Below are 19222 nucleotides of genomic sequence, written 5' to 3'. Positions count from 1 at the left end.
TGTAGCCTTTGATATATGCAGAGGCACATGCAGGCTTTCACACACACACTAACACCCAACTCTGAAGCTTAACACATGACCTGCCCCTCCCTTCACTTCTCCCGCTCTCTCCATTTCTCATTATCATCTATTTTGTCCGTCCTTAGGTGTGTCAGCATTTTCACACACCCCCCCCTTCTCTCTCTCTCTGAGTTTCTACACGGTCACCTTAAGGCGTTGAGAATGACAGAAAAAAAGAGGAGATGAAAACATGTTAGGGTAATAGGTTTCATGTCTTTCCATCCTTTTCTGCTAGAATGTGTCTTTTTTTTCTAATCCAGCTGAAAACACCCGACCGTGATCTTAGCTCTGTGCACCATTTAGCCCCTTTTTATTCTGGCTACAGCCAATGGGATTAGAGCGAGAAGCCAAGCCAGAGCTCGATGGTTGAATTCTATTTCCCGTCTAGCAGAGCCTTAGGATCCCCCAGTAAGGCTAGATGTTGTGTCTGGGGAGATACGGTGGTCTTGTATTGTTCACCATTGTCATCAGCAGCAGGACAAAGAAAGAAAGAATGAGTTATTTTCAGCTGAGATTGCTGCAAGCTCATAGCTGCTAAGTAGTTGTATCACTGTCAGGTAGCAGCGGAGTGGTCTTGTAATGTTTATTTTTTCTGTAACCAGCAGATATTGTCGGCAACAACAAAGCGTCAGAATAATGATCCATTAGTTTGACAGCTACTACTTTCTGTTTGTTTTCCCTTCAGACAATTTCCCTCCTCTGTGTATCACAAGAATCTACAGAGTCTTTTGATTAGTCATGTCTTCTCATCTTTTTGAAAGCATTTCCATCTGAAACTATTGATCTGTCTCTTCATACGTTTGCTTCTCTTTCATGCACTCTGTTTCTCTCCTCCATCAGTAATCATGCCACACTGACACACATGTACTTTGTTGATTAACGAGTTTGCGTTATGCTCAAAACATCTTCAAAAAGACTCTCTCTAAAATCAAACTAAACAAAATATGATTGTGTAATTATCCTCTATATCCATATTATTCAAAAGAAAAAACTATCTGGTTGTTTATTCAAAGATCATTGGTCTTAAATCTGGTGTAGGCACTTTGTGATGTCACTCTTTCTCTCACACAGCCGATACACTATAAACATGTAAATAACATCAGTAAAAACACACAACTTACTCCTGTGTGAAAGAGTCCATCTCTGTTCCATACATGTAATTTTTATTATTTATATCAAGTCCAGAGAACAATATTGACTTTGGCAATGAAAAAAACAAAACAGAAAGGAAACAACAGTAATGGTTAAAAGTCATTATTCATGTATTGGCTCTGTGTTATAGGCATTTGCTTGTGTGTCTGTCTTTTGGGTTGTGTGCTTGCCAGTGTGTTTGTGTGTGTTCAGTGCTGTGTGCTTCTTCTTTTTTTTCCCCCCGCCTGGTTGTCATCAACATTTTTCTCTTCTAATCAGGACGATCTTTTGTCTACAACAAAAAATCACACGTTTTGTATTTTGTATTTGATCCTAACATCATTCTCCAGAAAACTTTGAAAAACGGTAACACATGGTGCAACAAGTAACATCATTTTATATATATACTATATATATGTACTTTCAAGTTTTCTCTTGTCATTTTTTCTCTTTGATGGACGTTTTTAAGAGTCTCTGGTTTGTGCCAGTGGAACATTAGTCCCAGTAATAGTTACACAATGTCTTCCATTGAAGAGTTAATATTGTCAGTGGCTTCCATAGTGGTTCTGTCATTTTTTTTAAAACCGCTTCCTCTCTGAAAACATTCACTGTTTGGATTTAAAGTGAATCCATGTGGCACAAAAAGTCTGAAATCACCAAAAAAAAAAAAAGCTAACGCTGATTCCCCTTTTTAAAGGCTGCTGCTTTCTGACCATGGGAATCCTGATGTCTTCTAGATTTGTAGAAAATGTCTTTGAACATGCCCTACGCTTTACCATCCATCGACCTTAACGCCACCACTTGGTTTTTTAGAAATTTAGGATATTTTTCCAGTTTCAACATGTCCAGAAAGCGCTCGACCTTTTTTAAACACAAATGGAGTCTGGTTGACAAACATTCAGATACTAGTCGCACACAAACACACACACAATCAAACATTCACACATCCTTGTCCCTGATCCATCGATGCATGCACACTTATGCAGCTATTAGCATTATTCATTGGTTTGGTCCATTATCATTCGATATTCCTATACGATCGTGTCTTTCAGAAATGCACAAGCGTACATGTTCCGTCGCTCACCACTGTCTCCATTTTGTAATCCATATCGACTCCCATTGTAATCCCAACGTCTTTCTTTTAATAATGTCTGCGCTCCGCTCGCTCCTTCCGGCCCGTATCGATTGATCATGTCCAATGCACCCAGCTCTGTATTTATGCTCCCATAATCCTTAGGCAGGGCGAGCCAAAAATCATTGTCCAGACACAGAGGACACATAAAAGTCACATTCATTGTGTTTTGAAAAAAGAGTCTGAAGATGGCCGTCACATTTGGAGTCAAGAAACAGGATAACAAAGCAGGACTATGCTATCCAAACCTATTTACCGTTGTATATATATTTTTTTAAGAGGAGCGTCTTTTCCTTCAGTATCACCGGTGTGTTGTTATTTTTGATCCAGTGTAAATCCTTCTGTTGCTGAGGGGGCTGAGACTCTGGAGACTTGGAAGTGTTTGCAAAAGTCTGGTTCCATTAATGTAAAGGATTTACTGGGATCTATGCTGAGCCCTCACCATCTCTATCGCCTCTCTCTATCCTTTGTTCTGTTGCTTTCTTGATGTTTTCCCATTTGATTATGCCTTTCCTTGTATGACTATATATATCACTCACATTGTCTCTTCTTACAACCTTCACTCTGTTTTTTTTTTTAGTTTAGTTTGTGTTCCTACTTTGTTTTCTACCTCGTATCACTCATGTTTTACTGATACAGCTCGAGCTCAACCTTGAGTATTTAATGACCATTTTAAAACTGTCACCTGTTATGTTTCTCCCACTCTCTCTCCCCTCCCCCCCCCCCCCTTTTTATATTTCACCCATCACTCCTCAGGTCAGCTATAAAAAGACTCTTCAAAGTCTTCACCTCACGATCAGGTTCACTTTCCCCTCTCCTCTTCATTTTTCTTGACTTCTCCTAAGGAATATCAAGGAGCTGCACAAATGAGACTCAAGTCTTTTACCTTTTCTGTCTCCTCTGAACTCACAACTTTCGCCTCCTCGTCTGCAGTCACTTCACCTTCAGATTCCTACACCCTAGGTTTCCTCACAATCCACCTCTGGTGCAATCCTGCATCCCTCTTGACTGTACTCTGTTCTACACGACACTTTCCTCCAGTTCTTCAGCACTCCTTCCGTCCTTCCCCTTTTCCCTCCCCCTCTCTTTTGCGCCGCTCGCTTTCCCAGTAATCCCACTGTTGGAGTTGGAGTTGGTTGTGTTATAAGCGTGGATGTATCCTCGCTGGAACCCAAAGCCCCCGGCACTTTCCGCCTCGTCGCTGTTCGTCGAAGATGCTGTGCTTGTCGTAGAGGCGCACTGCACGAGCATTCCATGAAGTGACTGGCTCCGCCTCGTCCAGATCACGCTCAACCGCTTGGCGTAGCTGACAGCGCCATAGTGCTTGGCAACAGAAGCCGCAGCGTCAGTTGCTAGGGCGACAGACGAGCCCATGTCCAACGAGTGCCGCCTTTTGCTGACGGTCCCACTTGCAGGACTGTTTGCGGGGGACACAGGACTCAGATAGACCTGTGAGGATTTCCATTTGTCCCTGCCGCGAGACGAGATTCTCCAGTCCAACATCTCCGAGTCTCTCAGGGGCGCAGCCAGAGAGAAACTGGCACGATTGGTCAGTTCCCGCTCCAGGCGCGGGTTTGGGCGGGAGTGCGACTGACGGGGGAGGGTGGAGGGGGGGGAAGGGGAGTAGTAGAGGGGAGTTCTGTCACTTTCAAGAGAGTACGGCGGCACCTTGTCCAGCTTCCTTTGCCTCACCACCAGTGCCATCTCACTTCCTGCCCCCGTCGTCGTGGAAACCACGCCTCCAGCCGACAGAAAGTGCTCCAGGTTGACTTTCGGCTTGGGCCTGGGCTTTGGAGGGAGCTTTGGAGGCAGAGAGGCGGAATCAGTCGCATCTTTCTCCTTCTCCTTCTCCTTCTCCCCTCCTCTTTTAGAAGGCAGGCCGTTGGGCAGGACCACCATCATCATGTCCCCTGAGCCATTTGATTGGTAGCACCCAGTGCCGTTCCCCCCTTTGTCCCCTCCTACACCTCCACCCTGACAGCAGGCCCCGCCTCCTGCTTCGGTGTTGCCGCTGTGACATATCATGTGGTCCCCGTGGTTGCAAACGCGATGCCGGACCATGAGTGCGACAGTGAACACGAGCAGAGTGACCACGACAACGCCGCCAACCAGTATGGTGAGAGTCCCGCCCAGGAAATGCGCTTGGAGAGAGCGGCACGCCGGGTAAACATCCTTGGTGGAGAATGTGGTGCAGCCTAGAACTTTGGTCGCTGCCAGGGATGTGGTTGTGTCGTCAAAAATGGCCAGCACACACAGGTTATAGTCCACACCAGCAACCAAGTTCTTCAACAGGAAGCGGTCACTGGTCGATGGGAGAATTCTAAACAGGAAAAGAAGAAAAAAAAAAAAGTAGAGGTCAGTTAAATAAAGAAGCGAGCTGGGCACTGGATCTGCACAGTGACTCAAAGCTGAGCCTGAATACTCAAACTATTGTGGTACTGGGGAGACAGGCTTGAATATTGGAGAAGAGGCAGAGGAAAGGGGGGTAAAAAAAAAAAAAAGGGAGGCTAGAAACAGTGCGAGAGAGGATACTGCAGTGTGGGGAGAGAGGGAAAATGAGGCTATTGATGGAGAGCGCGCCCAGGGAACATGAAAAGAGAACTCTGTCTACTCATTTGGAGCGCAGGGGTGTGTGTGTGTGTGTGTGTGTGTGTGTGTGTACTTGAATCCCTGAGAGAAGCAAATGCCAAGCCATTTTGTGGGACCTCGCATTTAAAAAAAGAGGCCATTTTAGGTGTAACAGTCAGGGCTGGGATTACAGTAACGCTGGGACATTTAGTAGAGTTCACTGGATATGAGTGCGTCCGTTTGTTTTGACATCCACAAGTAAAGGTGTGTTTCGCTTTATTTTGACTGCAAATGTGTTCCTGCATGGGTCTGTAATACATGAGTGCCTGCGTGGGAGAATAATGAGAGAAGAGCTTTGAATATGTCCTCGTTTAAAGTGTTTGAGCAGCCGTTAGAACGAACAATCAGGAGAGAGGTGAAAAATAGAGTCAGGGGGAGAGAGAGAGAGAGAGAGAGGGGGGTGGAAAACAATGAAACGAGGTGACGAAAAGAACAGAGCGGCATTCGCTCTGCATAAGTTTAGTGTGTGCATGTGTTCAGTGTTGTAGCTATACATACAGCACACTGTGTAGAAAACCTACTGTGTGTATTTTTCATGGCAGTGTGTTTGTGTATGTGACATGCCAGGGTAAAGAGAGTGTGTGTGTGTGTGTGTGTGTGTGGGAGATGTAGCACAGCTCAAGTGTCTGTCGCTGATGGGTATGACTTTGCCCTCTGCCTTCCAACCCTGCTGTGTGGGCAGTGTGTGTTTGTGTGTTTTTTTGTGTTGATACCATGAATATTTTTTGCCAGTGGTTTCTTTCTTCTTTACTCCCTTGCATTCAGTATCTCCAATTCCCTCTTTTTTTTCTCTCTCTCTCCCGTTTCTCACTGCGTCAAAGGGCTTATTTGTATCGTCTGTTGCTAACCAATGCAGCTCCCTTCAGACGTGAGCCACATCCTATAAATGCCATCCAGTGTGACTCAGACACCGAAGGAGCATCTGCAGAAGGCCCCTTACAATAGCTTGTTTTTAAATGCTTTCAAAATATAGAGACCAAGGACTGCAACTATTCATTTTTTTTCTTGCATCTTGAATTGTGGCTACTGTTACAAAAGCGAGTTACAAATTAAATTCAGACCCAATGATTGATGTCACATTATTGCCAAGAGATGTATCTGCTTTTTCAGGTTTAAACGTGAACATAGTGAATTCCCAGCAGTCGACCTTTTTGCATATGTTTAATTTAAGAATAAAAATACTTCACTTTTTTTTGCATAGAACAGCAAATTGCAAACTCAGTTACACTGCCTTAACAAATCTCCAGTGATTCGAGGAGGGAATAAGAAACTCTGGCACAAACGTACAGCTCCAAAAGCAGCAGAAGCTGTGAAAGCTGTGTATAGTAGTACACTCCAAGTTCTACTGTGATCTACAGACACATTGGGGCGTTTTCATTAAGAACAGCCTCATCCAGTGGTCATTAGGGCACTATAGATGTCTTTCTGAAACTGTCACAAATTCACCAATTAGCTCATTCTCAGTGCTGGAGCAACTTTGGGACCAGGTGTTGTTACCATGGCAAAGTCTCATTATTCAGCTCATAAGAGCAGTTCTGCTTGTGAAAGCATCTCTTCATGCCCACATTGAACACTCTATTTTCATGACCAGCCAAACTTCCCGGATTTCATTTACAAATACACTAGTCATGTTTTTTTTTTTTTTTGGTTTTGAAGAGGCACACGCCGACATGAATTGCCTCGTTGGATCGCAAAAGACGCGAAACAAGGCTTCTAAATTCAAGACGCGGGAAACGTCATGTGTTGTTGTTCCTATTTGGAAAAAAATAACCCAGAAAAAGCTTCTATCCATTCTTGCGCTTGTCGTGGTTGAGTATATATCCTCTAACTGAAGAGGAACGGTCAATAAAAAAAAAACTTTCAACCATAACAGATCAATAAAAAGATACACATTGGCTGTATTTCAGGCCCAACACATCACAGCAGCAACTCAACTTTAAAACCAAAGTGGCAAGATGAAGGTTTCCAGTAAGAAGAAGAAACATGCATCAAGAAGAGCAATCGCACCGAAGAATTAGAACCAAGTATGATGAAAAAGCCTGTCTTTAGCAATCAGCCACAGTGAAGGGGGGTGAATCGCCTCTGTAAAAGTCCACTGGTAAAGACAGAGGGTGCTCAATCACGTTTTCCCACATGAAATATGCAAGAAGCAGCACTCATAATACTGCTGCTGCCTCTGTTTCGGAATAAAAAGCCTTGGTCATATAATAGGCTTATAAAAGGCCTTGAGAAATATTACAGCGGTGTCAGTTCCTCCGGAGCCTCTATATGTGTCTGTGTATAATTGATAGAAGCCCCTGGGCAGGGATTTGACCATCACTGTGGGGAGCCGTGTACTCTGCTGAGGGGCCGGCTCTCTCTTCCAAAGGTTATATTTTAATGGGCCTTCTCTTAACTTTGATATACTGATTTCTCTTTTTTCCCCATCTCCTTGTCTCTTAATGACTCTGTTTGATTAATACTGCCATCGTACTACTGCATGCTTTAAAGGATTCATTGCAGAATAAGAAGCTTTAATGCCATAGACTCTTTATAAATACAATGCTTCTTTTCTTTCTACTTCCTGACATGTTGTTGCTTTATGATAGCGTAGGGTTTTTTTTTTTCTCACAGTCCATACAATGTGAAATTAACTGGGACACTGCTACAATCCACCACAGTTGGTCTTAACGTTGCATGACCATGACGCACGCACACCTTGACTGACTCCTTGACTCATCTTTTTCTAATCCTGCCATTCAGTGCACCCTTCCTTTATCGCCGCCATCCTTCCCGCTCTCCTTTTTTCTTTTCGGCTCATTGTTGATCTTCCCTCCTTCAGTCTATCCTCCTCCTCCTCTCCGCTGTCATCGTTTAATGAACAGATTTCCTTCTTTTTCGCTGATCGTTCCTATCCTCTCATCTCTCCTTTAGAAATCACCCATCCTTTCTTTCCATTTACCGTAACCAGCAGTCTTTCTTTCCTCCATGTTTGACCTCTTTTTACCATTTGACTTACATTTTCAGTTCTGCTGAGTCCCTCTGCACATCTCATCTCCTTCTTTGTCTCTCTCTGTCTTTGTTACCTACCTCTATTTCCGCAGCCAATCAGCTGTGATCGCCTCAAATCCCTCTGCAGCCCTCACTGGGCTCCACCTGACCTGCTCGCCTCTCTGCTTCTTTTTTTTTTTTTCTGCAGTCATTGTACTATGTCTCTATTAGCCACAGAGAGATATATAACCATGTACCATTATTTAGCATCCAAGGTCACTCTGTTCCTTTCCTCTCCTCTTCCCTCTATCTGCCACTGCTCCTCCCTCCTCCTCATACTCTACACTCTTAACTTCCTTTTTCCTGCTGTCTCTCCTTTTGCCCTCATCTTGTATTTCTTTCTCTCTCTCTCTCTCTCTCCCCCCCCCCTCCTCCTCCTCCTCTTTCCTATATCACCACTTTTCCCATTCTCTCATCCACCGCTTCCTCCCTTATGAGATCGTGCATCACCTCCAGTTGTTTTTGCTACGCTGGCAGTGAAAGAAATGGGCAAGCAAACTCACTAAAATATACATAGACGACCCGGACACGCACCAACGCATGCATCTTTGATATGCTGATGCGCTGCAAATCGCTGCATCATGCATTTTTAACCATATTTGTATGCCTGTTGATATATGTACATGCAAGTGTGTAAGTCTGTGTTCTGTTTGTAAACAGTATGGACACATGAAATTATCTTCTCTAAATCCTTGGTGCTCTGGAGACAGTGTTCATGAATATAAATTGGCCCGCTCTAACTCGGACCACCAGTCTGAGATGCATGAATTGATTGATACAATCAGTTCTGTCCCACAGCCGGGGGGGTGCTGTTCTCATTAACTGAACCTGTATTTGCAGACATTTGCGTTGCGCTTTGTCACCTTAAATAGAAACGTGCGTCTGTGTCTCTGCCTCTAATTATTGTTAAAACCTTGCAAAGCCGTGCACGCACAGCCACACAGATGCAGGGAGAAAGTGAAAGAGACAAGGGAGCGCTTTGTTCAAGCTGGTGACACGGAAACAAGGAGTCATTAGAACCCTCGAGAAAGGGAGTAGAGAAGAGAGGAAAAGAGCGACTGAAAGAGGATAAACTAGACGTGGAACCCCTCTTCTCTCCAGTCTCTCCTTCTTCTTGTTTCTCCATCACCTCCTCTTTTTCTGTCCATCTGCATTACCAAGTCTGGTGGTCTGACACCCGACAAGACCGGGCACAGAGACGGCGCAAGACGAGAAGGAACAACAAAGCAATTATCTCCTCTTCCGGCTGACATCTGTACTGCCCTCGTTTCCTTTCTTTCCCCATGTCACGTCCTTTCTTCCTTCACCCTTTCCTCCATTTTTAGTCCCGATTCTTCGGAGTGTTTACTGTCTCGTGGGCTGTCTCCTTCAATTTTTTTCTAACCTCTTCTTCTGTTTTCCTCGCTCTATCTTTCTGTCAATCTCTTGGATCTTGTTGTGTCTCTCCTGTTGTCTTTCTTCCTTTCCTTAATTTTCACTCAGCTTGCCATCATTTGGACTAATTTCCCCCCCCCCCCGCCGCCTTTTTCAGTTGTTTTCACACTTATACCCATTCTGTTTTATTACCCCCTTGTCCCAAATTCCCCTGTATTTGTTTCCCCCCACAGTTCCTCTACGTCTTATATTTAACACTTTAAAAAAAAAGCAGTATGAATAACACTCTCAGTCCTTCTTTTCTCCTGTCGCTCTCTCCTCCTTCCTCTGACCTGCAGTATAATATACGGTGACATATGTATTGAATGCTGACCTCTCTCCTTATCCTTCCTCCCTCTGCCTCTGAAGTGAGTTGACACATGTATTGACACAGTAGTTTAACACTTAATTACATCTCCCCCTGGGGTAAAACTCTCATCTCCCTCTCTTCCTTTTATCACTTTTTCCATGTAGTCCCACTTCTACTTCCCTGTCTCTACATTCCTCCTTCTTCCCCAACGTCTATATATTTCTCTTTAAACCTCATCTATCGCTGTCTCAGCAGATGCCATTATCTTGTTTCTTGCAGGATTTCTCGTTGGCTCATGCTGGCATTCTGGTATATTTTTAGATATAGTTTAAAATCAGCTCCGTACTCTCTGTCAAATATTTAGTCAAATGTGCAGCATAGTTAGCGGCTGCAAGTGAGTGGTCTTGTCATGCATCTTATTTTCAGGTCCTATTTGTTTAATCCTTTCATCTTCTTCTCTTTCTGTGACTCATTACCCATGCTCCCGTCTGTCTGTGTCTCAGCATGCTCCTTCCTATGGTTGTCAAGCTCTCTCTCTCTCTCCCTGTCTCATTTTAGCTGTTCCTCCCGTGCCTGACACTCTATTACACTTTCACCACCATTTCTTTAAACATTCATGATTTTCTCTCAAACTTCTCCCGCTCTCTCTGTTCCTGTGATTGTTTTTATGAAACTGTGTTAGAGTGGCTGGTAGGAAGATTGTTAGGGTGAGACGTGGTGGGCTTACAGTCCTTACACGATTGTCTGCAGACTTAGAAGACTTCAAACCTAATCAAAATTGTTTGTGTTTCAAGTGTCATACAAATCTCCCCACTGACATATCTCACATAGCTGTGATTCATAAAGTATTGAAAACTTCTATCCCAACAGATTACCCTTTTATTTTTCTCAAAATACCTCCACCAGCACAACAGAAAGCTACAGGCTGCCTCTCATATAATTCAGATACATTGAATAATGTATTTCAGTTACTGTATATACACAGAGATTGGACTCAACGACACCTGTACTGAACAATTGGATGCAATTCCAGTTGCTTTGAATGGTTATGCCCTTCTTACTGGGAGTCTAGTTTTCAACACTGTTACAGATTTAGGACTGTATTTCAGCTTGTTGTCTACCATCTATTTTTTACAGAGGGTGGAGAAACACACCAGAACATTTTTACAGTATTATTCAATACGGACTCAAAATGTGTCTGACACATCCTCAACACAAAAAAAAAAAAAACTACACACTTAGTTTCAGGGTGATGCAATGTTTTGTAAGGCCTTTTTTCGACTGTGTCCGGTCATGTTTGCTTTCTTTTTCAGTGCCGGTACAACTGAACAGTTTTGCTCAGGCCTTCATGCATGGCCTGGTTAAAATAACACATTCTCCTACTTCTCCTAACAGATGGTACCACTGACGAGGTGCTCTAAAACTTGCCTCATTATCACGGGGGGGCCTTCAGGTAGGCTGTACCCATGTGTGGGCAAGAAAAGAAAGACATGTCCGTTTGGTTAACACTCACATTCAACCGGGAACCTTCGGGGATCCTTGGACATTCTTTAGCTGGTATTCACATTAAGTCATCAAGGAATTTGTTTTGCATTTAAATCAAAGTGGGGAACTCAAGGTAGGAGGCTCAGTTGATGGTTTCAGTGGAACTAAGGATGACAAGGTCATTGGTGCCCAGCTGAGGACTCCCCACCTGGTCCTGTCACAGAAGCCGTCAGAACAAGACTACATTTGGTGAAAGTGGGACAGGTGTTGTCCGGCATTCAACTGATTTAAAAAAAAAGATTAGATCTGGCAGCTCTGCTCTTCCATATATGATGTCTGTCTCACTTTGTGTCTGACTTTTTACATTTGTTTCACCATAAGTTTTCTTGTCCTCGCCTTCCATTCCTAAATCCCTTCCCCCCCCCCTCCCCTGTTCTCTCCCTGTCCAGCGCCTTCCCTTTCCTCAGCTCCACACAGCCAGGCGAAGTGTCTGCCAAAGCACACAAACAGCCAGCCACAACAACAAAATACAAACACAAATCCCGGATAGAAAGCATGAAATCTCGCTCATCCATTCTTTCCCTTTTGAATATATGAGCCAGACTCCCTTTGGCTGGCTCCTCGCTTCACGGTCTTGCTAGCTAGTGTGGTATTGTGCCTGGCACTGGCACACTGATAGCATGATAGAAATCCATACTGGAAATCCTTAGCTGCATTGTGGTATGCTTCCTTTCACATGCTGCCCCCCCCCCCCCCTTCCATTTCCTCTTTATCTCTCCTTTGAGACCGATTTTCCCTGCTTCCTACCTCAGAGCCCTCAGACTTTGTGTCTCCTCTTTGACCCTCCTTCTTCTCTTTTCCATCAAGTCGAGCTTCTATCTCAATTTCACCTTCAAGATAGCCACTGTGGCCCTATCTCCCCTCGGAGTCAGTTATCCCCTGCCCCTGTTTTGTTGGCAGAGATATTTGTTTAGAGTTTAGTCAAACTTTAGATCGCTTACTCCCTCCTTGCGGAGTTTCAGCATCTCTCCTGTGAGTCTTTGTGAGCTTATCTCTCCTCTATTTTGCTTCTGTGCGAGCTTCTTTGAGTCTATATTGGCATTTTCTTGTCTCAAACTGCACAGCTGAGCCTTCACCTGATAGTGCTGTTCCATTATTTCTTTGTGTCTGTTCCCCTCAGAAGGACATTCCACCTGTACCACCCGTTGTTCAGCCAGGGCTGCTGGCAATTGAATACTATACGCAGCTGTTGAATGTTACACAATCCATTACAACGAACCTGCAACATAAAACGGTCTTTATCAAGCTCAATGTAAATGTTTAAACCATTTCACCTTTTTGTTTTACTTTTGTATGAGGCGGTTCTCGTGTGTTTCTCTGAATTTCTTTTCTTTGTTTTCCTGGAACAATACACTTTTAACATCCACTAGCAAGCCAGCCTCCTCTATTATCAGAGTGTTTTCTGTCGAGGTATTAACACAGATCATCGGCGAAGGAGCGAAGATCTCATTCGGTTCATTCAATTCAATCATGTAATTAGTTCTCCATGTGTAATTTGCCACACGTGCGTCTAGGGACTGTGCACAAATTGCGCTCGTCTGTTTTGATATGGCATTTAAGTGAGACACCTCTTCACCTCCATCCTTTTCATTCACCAACCCAATCTAGAAGTGGAGGCTTTTGTCAAAACACCTCGCCATCTCTGTTTTCCCTTGAGATTTTATTATTATTTTTTGTTGTTGAGTGTCTTACTTTTATTTTAAAGTTCTGTTCTCTCCCAAACTTTTTCCTTCGATTTCCTTACTCATTTTTTTATCTCTTCATTTATTAATGTGATGGGTTTAAATACCGTGTATCTCCACCCCTTGCATTTTTTCCTTTTCCTTGATGACCCCCTCTCCCCCTTCCCCCCCCCTTTTAGGCTGCCATTCTACTAAATCTAACCCATCGTTCTTTCATCTCAATCTCTCCCAAGGTGATTTGGGTAAAGCCCATCTCTGATCTTCCCCCTTCTCCCTCAATCCCTTCCCTCAACCTATTTCTGAAATCTCTGAGGCATCATCCCTATCTTAAAATTCACCAGTTCCCTTCTGGCTCTATCCATCACTCAAATTATGATTTTTTTTTTTTTTCAGCTTCACCTTTGGCTACCACCTTCCTTACTTTCCCCTCAATCCTTGTGATTATACCGGCACACAGTTTTTCATATTTCCAATCATCTCCGGATCTGTTTTTCTCCCTGATCTGCTTCATTCTTTAAGGTTAGCTCCCTTCAACCCTTCTCAGTATCACTTACAGCGCAATACCATCTTATCTAAGGCAAACGTTATTCCATGCATTAATGCAGAGGGATTTCGAAACCAAACAATAACACCATGATTTAATTTCCTTCCTATACCTCTTCTCTCTCCGCTCTGTTACAGTCACTGTATATGGTTTTAAATATATGGTCTTAAATCTTGAGTACACGTCACCTTAACTTATGTACAATGAAGGAGTCTTCTATATGTAGGAACACTAAAGACAAGCAACCTTGTCTTGTTTGAACAAAGAGAATGCATCCATTCAGTTCAGGCAGGTTTACTCATCATCTGCATTCTGACCTTCCATCCATACCTTTGTTACTTTGAAGAAACTGGTTTTCCATTCAGCAAACTTTTTTTGTAATCAGAGATCTTTACAGTAGGAACAAAACTCAACCCCGCACTCTTAACTTTGACCTCTTACTCAGATAAGTAACACAAAAAGCTTTGTTTCATAGGCACTCTTCGTTTTGATTTATTCCTCCTTCCTATCGTTTTGCTCTCTCCGCCTGTTACAAGGGTCTACAGTGGTATTCCTCCACCTCCTTTTTTTTTTTTTTTGCAACACCCATAGGTACTGTCTTCAAATTGGTTTGAAGCAACACATTAGAACCGTAACTAAACATTGGCAGTGTTGCAAAGCATTTTTTTTTTTGGCTTGCACAAATTCATTTTCCCATTTCCATTTTTTTCCCCACTCAGACATTTTTTAGACTTTCAAGGCAGGGTGCGTCAGTAATTTACAAAACAGCATTACAGCCGTTAACTGGTGAGTCCGGGTCTCTCCATCAATGATGTTCATTTATATGGGAACAAGCTACTGCTTTATTAACCCAATGCAACATCAAGGGTCAAACGTTATATAATGTATCTATACCTCCCCCCCCCCCATACTCCCCTTTATTCCCTTAACATTCAGCAAGTTCTATTCCCAATCGGCTCTCATCCTTATGCACTGACTATCTACCACATGGATTTGAGTGTCAAACAGCGATGGAGATGAATTATTTACTACCTTCGCCCCTCTATCCCTTCATCTGTCTCCCCATTCATCCTTCCCTTGAGCTATCCAACCATCCATGTACAAGGTGAACAGTTGCACCACTACTGTGTCATGCTGTAATGGATAAATATTTAAGGAGTTTTGCATGAAATCGGGATATCAGCATTTTGGGGAAGGGGAAGATATTCTATCAAAAAGTGATTTGAGGTTGCTGCTACTGCACGGATCCAATCTACCACTAAAGTAAGCTTTCACAGTTGCTCCTGCAATTCAAATAGTGAGGAATGAATAGCAAAGTTGAACTGACCTGTAGATGAGGGTCTCGTCGGCGGTGCAGTTGTATTGTATCTGATACATCCAGACAACATAAGCAGTGGACAAACGCCCCAAATCCCATCTGACTTGTGCTGATGTTGAAGTTACTCCTTGTACTCCAATCATCCTTTCTTCCTCTTCGTCCTCCTCTACCTCCTCCATGCTCCCTCCATCAATCCTCTCTCCTTCAGAGGCCCTGCTGCCATCACCCTTCTCGTCCTCCCCTCCAACATTCCTCCCATCATCCATCTCTCCTACACGGCCTGCGCCATTGTTAATCCCTCCGTTTTTCCCTGAACTGATATCGGAGGATCCTGGATCTGTCCGTAAAATCCCATTTGTCGCGTTCCTGTTGTTTTTGGTGTTCACATTGTTATTCCCTGTGTTTCCACCTGTTCCGCCCCGGTGAGGCAAGGGGATTATTTTCAGATCGACAGTGGCAGTCGCTTCGCCCGCTGCGTTTATTGCAATACACGTGTAAGCCCCATCATCCCGGGCAACTGTAACTAACATATCCAAGGTCCCGTTGCTGAAGGAACTGATCCGAGATGAATTTGCAATTATTCGGTCATCAGGTGAAACCCAGTGGACCACTGGCTCAGGGTCCCCGATGGAACGGCATTTTAGCGTGGCTCGCTGGCCCTCCAGCACCCATAGCTTGTGAGTGTGACGGGTGATGAGAGGTGGCTCACATGTAAATTCCTCCTCAGGAATTGACCAGAAATACCTGTGGGGAAAAAGAAGGGGGAAAGGATCAGGCCAATGAGAGAAACTCAGGGAGTGATATATCACCTTTTGGGGCTAAGAGCAGGGACTTGTCTTGTTTACTGCCCCTGATATCGTTGGCAGATTAATGAAGTACATTAACCTAAAGATCTAAAGTGCTCTTGTTGATCAATTTAAGAATAAAGGTCAACAGCGCACCACCGTCTGAATAATTTGAATTGCCACTCTGCAGAAAACAGGATGTAGCAGGGAGTAATTAACGGTGCCAGCAATGACGTATAACAACAACAACAGATGCTCATTTTCCTTCTCAACCTTTTGAGAATGCTTTTTGAATGACCATAGCTGTTTCAAGTCATGCTTTCAGAAAGTCATTCCTTTGGGCCCACCTTTCCTTTGAATTCAGCTCCAGCTCTATTCTTGCAAACATGATGGTCCAATAAACGATTCAAAATCTTGAGGCCTGAATTTGGATATGTGCTTAGACAGGGCCAGATAAAAATCTGTAGGTATGACTGGCCTAGAGAAAGTCGGAAAACATTGATCTGTGTATATTAGTTGTGAACTCATTGCTGAAATGTCACTACTCCTTTTCTTCACGAGATTAAAGATGGGTTCATCAATCGGTGATATTCACCTTCCAGCTAGGTGAGCAGGTGTGGCACAAGTTTCCATGTCGTCACCACGGATGAGGCGCCTTAACCACAGCAGTTCGCAATTGCAGTGGAATGGATTCCCTCCAAAATTCAAGCTTATGATAGTGTTGTAGGGGGTGGGGCTTATTGCACCTGTTTGGGACCTGAAGGGGAAAAAAAAGAACATCTTGAATTACACAAATGAATAAGCTTCAAGGTAAAGTTTGAGAAGTATTTCATTTCTAATCAACGGAGGTCTCAGGAGTTGAAAGACACAAAAAATAATTTCCTATTAAATACTGTCCTTGCATCAGCAAGACTTCAGTGCTCACTGCCTAAAATTAGTAAAACAAGTCATCATGAAAATGATCTAAAAAAATCAGTTGCAAAACTAACCAGGAGGAATGCTTGGGAATAGTGCCGTTATATGCATCTCACAGCTGGCCTCTGCAAATTACAATTAGGATAAAATGCAAATACAAAGGTATAAAACAGGACTGGGTAAGGTCAATTCCAAAGTAGTTTTTTTAAAAGATGGTCCCTGACAGTGGTGCGTTAATTCAATTTAATGAAATGTGTGACTATAACTACAAAATAACTCAAGCATCTAAACCTTTGCAAATGCATACGCACTGTTAGAAACTCACTCTTTTGGCTCTCTTTGTAACACAAAGAATAATGAGATAACAAAATAGATAGTGAGCGGAGTGACACTAACAATGTCTCCCTGTGTTTCAAAAGCGTCCCTGTTAGAAAAAAACACTTTGGTGTCTCTGTGTTAATGTCTGCAAAAGAACATTTCCACTGAGCCACTTCTTAGAGAAACATAAAAGACAAAGCTTAAGAGCTACCTTGCAAAGAGGGGATCAGGAGGCAGGGTTCGCAGCCTGTTGGAGGTCATATCCAGCCTTGCAAGCTTATACAGCTCTCCAAAGACTCCTTCGGCTATGTGGTCTATCAAGTTATGGTCCAGGTTGAGTGTGTGCAGACTGGCCATGTTCTGTATGGACTCCCATGGCACCCTGTTACAGACAGAGGAATGAATCAAGAATACTTTGAGATATTTGACTACGTTGATCATCTTTCCTTGCTTAAGTGTGGAACATTTAGAGAATATGTCTTTAAAGAAAAGCTAGCTGTGAAGATAGATTGAACGATATGACGCTTCTCTCCCCTGAGACACTGCAAAAATGAACCTGATGAAGCAGTAAGTGTGCTGCTCTGCGACATTCAAAGTTCACTCTTAATGCTCTAAGCATCTTACTCTGCAGAAAACATGAATAAGCAAAGTCTAATTAATGGTGACGGCAATGACAGACAACAACAACAGATGCTTCTCAATCCGTCTCCTTTTTCTGGGTTTCAACAGTCCCATCTGCGACCCATTGCTGTTGTCATTAAGTATTCATTATGTGCAGACATTCTCTTAAGAGCTGTTTTGGACTTATGAGTGAGTCAAAGCTGATGACTGAGAACCAGCATAATAGAATGCATTAAATTATGTAACAAAATAATACAGTACAAAGCTTCCTTACGAGAGACAAGCAACCTACAAGAGTTACAAATGATTTATGAAGAGTAGACTTAACTGAAGTTTGTTTTATGTTACTTCATCAGTCTTACACACACACATTGATACAGAGTAGTAAAATGTGGGAAAAACAGATGCCAACAAAATTACACACAGTACCCATCATTTTTGCACGTTTTTCTTTTTAAGGAATAAAGATTCAAGTGGGCAATAACAAATCTTGGCTCATTGCTTAACCACCAGTGTCCCAGAATATTCCCCATGTGAGCTGAGTTCAGCTTCCAGAGCTGCTCTGCAAAACTCTGCTAAAAGCTGCATTGGAACAAATCTAAGCTGCAGGAGGCGCCAGGTGTTTCCACTTTCCTCCCTAATTAAATTACACAGGTGGGCCTCCCCACCTGGAAAATCTCTTCCTCTACCAGAGAATAAAAGTTTCCTGATGAAACGTTCAGCACAGTTATTTTTGCATTTTACTTTCACTTTAATGAGAAGGAATCAGTGATGCAAGGCTCACTTTGAATATCAGTTTGTAAAGACTCCTATATGTAACCTGGAACAAACGCCCAATGGCAGTTACTAATCTGCATCATTAAAACTACATTTCTTTGACCTGGTGAAGGTTTGAGTGAGGCCAGAGAGCTCCTGTAGAGGAGACAAATGAATCACCTGAATCAAACCTGACAGCCAAAAGCTTCTGAATTTCTCAGCACAGTGGGCCACTACAAGAGGAGATTGATAAGAATATCCTCATTATTCTGATTTATTTTATACAGAAGCAGAACTAGTGATGCTTTAAGAGTCTTGCCCCATATGTAGAAAAGGGAATACTTCATAGGGCACTTAAAGACGATCCATATAGAACAGCTGAAGCGATGCACATTCTTTCACAGTGGGCAGGTTCAGGTGGGCACTCATCGAATCCAAGATCGAAGTCAAAGAAATTAAGAACTTCATCAAAATTGATTCACTTTGAATTTCCTAAGCTTTTAGTCCTCCCGCCCCGGCCTCAGCAGTGTGTGCTGGTTTCTCTTCATTGTGTTTGCTGATGCTTGCAATATCACTCGAGACACGTCCACTGTGTCCTGAATTTAGGGAGCTGAGCTGCGTGTCTGCTGCGCACACTGCAGACTGAGACGTGAGCGTGGGAAGCTCCAGAGTATTACTGCGCTCCTACTTAACAAAGCGGAACAGATGCTTGTCGGGGATCACAACAGAGGCGGACGCTTTTACCTCCTGAGGTTATTGTAGGACATGTCGAGGTCTTCTAATGTGAGCAAGAAGTCATCAAAGGCCTGGACGGAGACTTTGACCAGCTGGTTGTTGTTGACGATCAGGTGTTGCAGATTGGCCAAACCAGTAAGGTCCCTGGGTCCAATTGTTGTCAAGCGATTACCTGAAAATATAAACATTACTCAGAGGTTTCACTTCAGTGTTGCCCAGATTTGATTCATGTGAATATTTTACGATAGTGTAATTTAGCTGCTTTAGGATAGCAGCATTATAGATTTCAAATAAAGGGA

General features: G+C 43.2%; 2 protein-coding genes across 5 annotated transcripts in view; one reads left to right on the top strand and one right to left on the bottom strand.

Annotated features, from left to right (window-relative positions):
* LOC132958292 (pyruvate carboxylase, mitochondrial-like) overlaps window positions 1-19222 on the top strand; it is a 275195-nt gene that overhangs the window by 160359 nt on the left and 95614 nt on the right. The gene's annotated exons all lie outside the window — the stretch shown is intronic.
* Window positions 3096-19222, bottom strand: part of LOC132958228 (leucine-rich repeat and fibronectin type-III domain-containing protein 4) — a 33109-nt gene continuing 16982 nt past the window's right edge. For both annotated transcript variants that reach the window (XM_061030937.1, XM_061030939.1), the window contains 5 exons: window positions 18933-19095; window positions 17023-17193; window positions 16174-16335; window positions 14803-15537; window positions 3096-4643 (listed from right to left, as the gene is read on the bottom strand). In XM_061030937.1, the coding sequence (XP_060886920.1) occupies window positions 3344-4643; window positions 14803-15537; window positions 16174-16335; window positions 17023-17193; window positions 18933-19095 (2531 nt within the window). In that variant the 3' untranslated portion in view covers window positions 3096-3343. The remainder of the gene's footprint in view (window positions 4644-14802; window positions 15538-16173; window positions 16336-17022; window positions 17194-18932; window positions 19096-19222) is intronic.

The sequence above is a fragment of the Labrus mixtus genome, chromosome 23, assembly GCF_963584025.1.
Source record: "Labrus mixtus chromosome 23, fLabMix1.1, whole genome shotgun sequence".
NCBI lineage: Eukaryota > Metazoa > Chordata > Actinopteri > Labriformes > Labridae > Labrus > Labrus mixtus.
Note: the sequence above shows the minus strand (reverse complement) of the source record. Positions and strands in the feature narration are given on the sequence as shown.